Below are 6,294 nucleotides of genomic sequence, written 5' to 3'. Positions count from 1 at the left end.
TACACTCTGTTCTATGGGGTATTCTGTATGGATCTATATTTTGTGCCTTCATTGCTTTGGTTGTTTGGTCCCTTGAGTTCTTTCCATTAACATACGGGGGAGGGGGGGAGGACAAGCTCGTTTATCTGATTTTGGTATTTTGCATTTATTTTTTAGTAAGGGCCGAAGGCTCTCTTACCAAATAAAGTTACTATTTTTGTATTTGTTCATGCTTCGTTTGATAAAATACTAAGTCAAAATTTATTGAAAGAACACAGATGTTGGACTGCATTTTTCAATTACAGTGTCTATGGGGTGAACTCTTTGGATGGTAGACGAGCTCTTTGGTTTGTTCTTTCTTTGATGGCCAGTCATATTAATGTCTCATGGGTGATCTTAGGAGACTTTAATTCGATCCGGTTTCAAAGAGAGAAGTTGGGAGGATCTATGATTTCCCAAGTAGCGGCAGATGAATTTAACAAATGCATCTTTGATTTGGGATTGATGGATCTTAAATGGAAAGGCCAGTTCCATACTTGAATAATTATCAGGTGGGGACGGATCATATATGTTGCAAGCTTGACAAGGCCATGGTTAACTATAAGTAGCTGGATTCTTATAGTGTTGATTTTCTTCTACCATAAAAAATTGGGTTTTAGGAATGAAAAAAAAATTGTCCTAATGTGAATTTTCAATCGCTAAAGCTTTTTTGGGACGAAAATAATTGTCTTGCCTATTCTATCTCCATAAGAAGCGTCCCAAATGCTAGCGACATTTGAAAGCCAACTGTTCCTAATAGGTTTTTGAGGGACAATTTACTTTTAGGCACAGTTATTAACCGCTGCGAAAAAAACTAAATTAGGGATGGTATTTTACTAGGAGTGAGGCAGGGCCGGTTGGGCTTGGTTTTTTAAACCCTTATCCCAACCCTGAGTCCTCTTAGCTCAACCCAAGCCCAACCTGGCCCTAGGTCGGGCTGAGATATTTCGACTCAGTCCCAACCCTGTCGAGCTCAACCCGACCTTGATTGATCCTAATCGGGCAGAGTTGGGCCAGGTTAGCCCAGACTGACCCTGATTTTTTCTAGGGCTTGGTTGGCCCTGATTGACATGTCTCATGTGATTGGGTATTGGTTTGTTTCATACTCAATCGACTATTAGACTTTTCTTTGGGTTAGAAAACTTAGCCTAATCTTAAAATCTAAATACTTTTGTTCGATAGATAATTAGATACTAAACAAAAATTGCAAAATATAATCAATAAATTGCAAAATATAACCCACATTGTATTATCTAGGACCCTTGAGGGATGCAGGGAACGCTCGGCAGGAGACCATGTCTAATCCCCCATATAAGGTCATCATCCCATTGAAGTAGTTGATGTGGTCATTGGGGTCTGTGGTACCACTGTAGAGTTCGAAGGTGGGTAGCCCGAACCTGGAGGGGAGTGTGGCTGCCATGATCTCTGCCGAGAATGGATGTTACCCAGGTGTCGAGGGTGTCTCACTGTTGGTCTGCTTCTTCAATCCTTCTAGCTTCTCATCTAAATCTCGGAGTCTCTTGTCTAGCTCCTCTTCTCGTGACTGTCCCTCACGTCTGGCTGGATGTTCACTACGACCTCACTCTCGACCTCTCCTTGAAGTTTCCCCCCGTCTTGAGTGTTGGCGGGATGGCGAATGGTCATGTCGTGATGACCCCTGGCGTGAACGTGAGGGGCTTTCTTCTCGATAGGTCTGGCTGCACCCTGGTGTGTGACTTCCTCCTAGTCGTCCTTGGAACACCATCCTCCTAATTGAGCCTTCTGGACTGGGTACCACGGATCGATGCGATGGTGTTCTCCCGCGGTTTGACCGTATTGGGAGGTCTGCTGTTCTCCTAAGATGCTGGGAGGGATCTCCCCGCTGTCTGGTGTGCCTCTCTAACCTATCACCCCTGGGAGGTGTCCTCCTAGGGCTCTGCTCCCGTCTAGGATCTATCCTACGATGGTGGGATGTTGCACGCTACCTCAGGTAATCACGGAAGAGTTGTTGGTCACGAAGGATTTGGCGCTGCAAGTTGTTGATCTGACCTATAGTCGTCGGTGCATTGGGATCAGGTGATGGCTCCACGGTGGCTTCGATGGCTGCTTCGGGGTTGAGGTTAACTGCCTCAGCCCGGTGGTTCTCTGGGATCTCTTCCTCGTGAGAGATGTGGTCATTGACCCTGTGACGTGAGCCCTCTGGAGGAGGTGATCCATTCCCCTCCCTCGGGGCATTGTTGGTGGAGGGAGCAGTCTTCTTGCCTCGTGGTGCCATTACTGAACAAGTATGGAAACAAACTAGTAGATATGATGGTTAGCATCGTTCCCACAGACGGCGCCAATCTATTGCGTTAGAAAATCGTTCAAGGATCCTTTCGAGTGTCGTAACCTGCAAAAGAACCAGGGGATGACAAAGGAGAACCAGTGTGGTTCCGGCCTAGGACTCTCCGATGCCAAAGTCAGATCTCCTGAGCAAACAAATGAATAATATTATTCATGATGGGTTGATGGGGTAGAGTACCTTCTCTTTTATAGTAGAGTGTGGCACTGTGGAGAGTCCCGGTTGATGTAGAGTGGCTTTTGTAGTCGATAGAGTCCCTAAGTAGCAGGGTTCATCCTTGACTGGTTGTCTTCCCGTGAAACGTGGTGTCATGATAGACCTGGTAGTCGTCTTCCTGAGAGACGTAGTGTCATGATAGACTTGGTATCCTTGATGGATAGACCTATCTACGTGGTAGATGAGGTTCTCGGAGTATGAGTCCGTTTAGACTACTTGATTGATAGGCGGTGGCCTAGAGTCCTTCATGATGTGATATGTTTTGCTGATGGTGGTAGTCATCGCCATGTTCGATGGAGACCGCGCCCAAAGGGGTTCATCCCTGGGGTAGACTGCGCCTAGGATGCCCGCGCCAGGGATCTTCAGCCCACGCCCGGGGTTTACTCCGTGCCCTGGGTAGTTGGTGCCCTGAGTCTTCGGTCCGCTCCCAGACAGTCTGCGCCCAGGGTTCGGTCCTTGCCTGGGGTTCAGTCCGCGCCTAGGGTAGTTGGCGCCTGAGGTCTTCAGTCCGTGCTCAGGTAATCCGCGCCTGGGCTTCACTCTGCTCCCTTGGTCTTCGATTCGCGCCCAGGTAGTCCGCAGCCAGGGTTCGGTCCACGCCAGAAGTAGTTGGCTCCTGGGGTCTTCAGTCCATGCCCAAGCAGTCCGCGCCCAGGGAGCTTGATATCTCCTCGATCTGCTCAGATGGGGAGAAGCCAATTTACCTAGGTATAATATACAAATCATAAACTATTCTTTCATAGAATCAATTCTGTGATAGAACAAAGTGAAAGGTGGGGAGAAGCCAATTTACCCATAAATAAACTCCTTTGGGACAGCGAAGGTGAAAGGTGGGTGTAAGTTGGGATATGAACAGAGGCATTTGCCATCATTTGCCATCATTTGTCATTTATGATGTTATGAGGTATGTGCAACTGTAAGGGTATTTATGCAATATCCCTTCATATGTTCTAATATAATCCTACTTGTATTAATGCCCAGGCTGTGAGGGGCAATCTAGTAATTAACCCATCTGACCTAAACCCTAGTTTCCTATAAAGACTAGTTGGAGGCAGTAGTCTGGGTATTTCAAACTAGATACTCAGGGTGTAATGCTTTAAGCAAGGAAAAATGTTTTGTGTTGCCCTCTTCAACCATTACGATAAAGCAACCAATTGCAAGGTTTGAAGGTCACGCAATAAATGTTGATTTTGAAAGAAAGGAAGAAAAAAAAAATCTGAAGAATGAGTTGATTAATCTATATTCAAGGATATCAAGTGTCCAAAATATTCCACAGAAAATTGGTTGTAGGGGATGGGGTGAAGAGGGTGGCTGGAGGGAAATTCGTAGAGCTAACAGGAAGGAGCAGCGAAGAAGAGGGATGGTGGTTGCAGGGGTGGGGAATAAAAAATTAAAAGGTGGGAGTAGGGAGTGTGGTGACAGTAGCCGCTGCAACCTCATCCCCTGGTGATGGACGCCGATGGAGGGAGGTGATAACATGGCTGTAAAACGCTAAAATGGGAATAAAAAAATAATAAAAAGAAAAAAAAAGATGCAAAGGGTAGTTTAGATTATTTCCTTTCCTTAGCTGTTATTACTCTTATGGGGATTTGATAAATCTTTTCAATATTTTAACTTATGGTTGTAAAACATAATTTAATTCCCTATTTTAAGTTCTATGTACATCCCAACAGGCATAGACTTCATGTAACCGTCTCACCGAACTCATTTGGAGTCGTTAAAAAGTGATATCAACCTTCGGTAAGTTCAGAAGCACCCACAAGAAGACCCGATCGATGCACGTTGTACCTACACCAGCCATTATGGGCGAGCCTCTAAACATGGAAATGGATGAATTGATCGTTGGAACTAAGGATGGTGAAGGTAGCAGGTAGCTCAATACTTATGACTAAATGATCAATGGTGACAAGCATATTATTTTTTCAAAAAAAAAAAAAAAAATTTAATAATAAATAACATAAAATAATTTGATCATTTATGCATGATAATCTAAGCTTACCTGAAATATACACGATCATGTAGCTGAATCTTTGGCCTTTATTTTTTTTTTTTACACAAAATATCTTGATCCTCCTATTGTCACACATGGCATTTAATTATTATATATTTTTTTTTGTCTCAACTACGAGTCTCGCATGACCAATACAGAAACCACCCGTTTCCTTCGAATCCCAACTACAACAAGAAGTCAAGAATCCATATAAGTGAGTGTGACGGAGAGTCTCATTCAAACAAAGCTGAATTCAAGTGGTCCACAATCACTGCTTTGCTCAATTCAATGGATAATCTTTGACTTAGTTTCCTGAAAAAAAAAAAAAAAGTTTCAAAAAAGGCAACTTGTTTCCAAGTCTAAGTGATTATAATAAAATTCAAAACAAGGTTGCGCACTTCAGCCAAAGGATCCATTCAATCTTCCGACTTCTATAAAACCTCATGCATCTGTCTTACTATTTCATCCAACAATCATCACTTGCTAGTGCCAATACATAGCCTTTCCTTCCATCTGCATTCATTCCTCTATTTCGGATTTTCATACCCTTTAGATCGATCAATCCACACAAGAAATGGGATCAGTTGGAGAAATCTATGAAGCGCAATACACGCAAGGTCCAGCCACAGTGCTGGCCATCGGCACAGCAAATCCATCCAACTGTGTGTATCAGCCTGATTTCCCAGATTTCTACTTCAGATCTACAAAGAGTGAGCATATGACTGGATTGAAGGAGAAGTTCAAGCGAATCTGTGACAGATCAACAATTATAAAACGTCATCTCTACATGACTGAGGAAATGATCGAGGAGAACCCCGACTTCTACAACCCCATGGCTCCAACACTTGATGCTCGCCAAGATATTATGGTTGTTGAGGTTCCCAAGTTGGCTAAAGAAGCAGCTTTAAAGGCCATCAATGAGTGGGGGCAGCCCAAATCAAAGATCACCCACATTGTATTCACTACCATTTCTGGTGTTGATGCTCCTGGTGCTGACTTCCAACTCATCAAGCTCCTTGGCCTTTCACCCACCGTCAAACGTGTGATGATGTATCATCTAGGCTGCTATGGTGGTGGCAGTGTCCTCCGTGTTGCCAAAGACCTTGCTGAGAACAATAAAGGTGCTCGTGTCCTCGTTGTTTGCTCTGAGTTAAACTCAGTTAGTGGCTTCAAGGGACCTACCGAGACCGACTTCCACACCTTACTTGGGCAGGCAATCTTTGCAGATGGCGCTGCAGCTTTAATAGTTGGTGCAGACCCCGACACATCAGTGGAGCGCCCACTGTTCCAACTCTTCTCAGCAGGTTCTCGAATTCTCCCAGACTCGGATGATATGGTTGAAGGTCATTTACGTCAAACAGGTCTTTCAATCAGCTTATCCAAGGATGTAGCCAAAACTATTTCTGGGAACATCGGAAAATGCTTGGAGGAAGCATTCAGCAAGATTGGTATTAGTGATTGGAACTCCATTTTTTGGGTGTCTCACCCTGGTGGGCCGGCGATTTTGGACCTGATTGAAGGGACCCTTGGTTTGAAGGAGGAGAAACTCAAGGCATCAAGGAAAGTATTGAGCGAATATGGTAATATGTCAAGCCCCACTGTGATGTTCATTTTGGATGAGATGAGGAATAAGTCTATGAAGGAAGGGAAACCCACAACTGGAGAAGGGTTTGATTGGGGTGTGCTATTAGGGTTTGGACCAGGTCTAACGGTGGAGACAATCATCTTGCGTAGCATAACCCAGGCTTGA

General features: G+C 44.4%; 1 protein-coding gene across 1 annotated transcript; it reads left to right on the top strand.

Annotated features, from left to right (window-relative positions):
• The first annotated feature begins 5,117 nt into the window (after nucleotides 1-5,117).
• On the top strand, nucleotides 5,118-6,294 carry LOC122671926 (chalcone synthase-like). The gene has a single exon (XM_043869416.1). It carries the CDS (start codon nucleotides 5,119-5,121, stop codon nucleotides 6,292-6,294), a length of 1,176 nt encoding a protein of 391 aa, XP_043725351.1. The 5' UTR covers nucleotide 5,118.

The sequence above is a fragment of the Telopea speciosissima genome, chromosome 8 (assembly GCF_018873765.1).
Source record: "Telopea speciosissima isolate NSW1024214 ecotype Mountain lineage chromosome 8, Tspe_v1, whole genome shotgun sequence".
NCBI lineage: Eukaryota > Viridiplantae > Streptophyta > Magnoliopsida > Proteales > Proteaceae > Telopea > Telopea speciosissima.
This window is presented reverse-complemented; position numbering and strand designations above follow the sequence as displayed.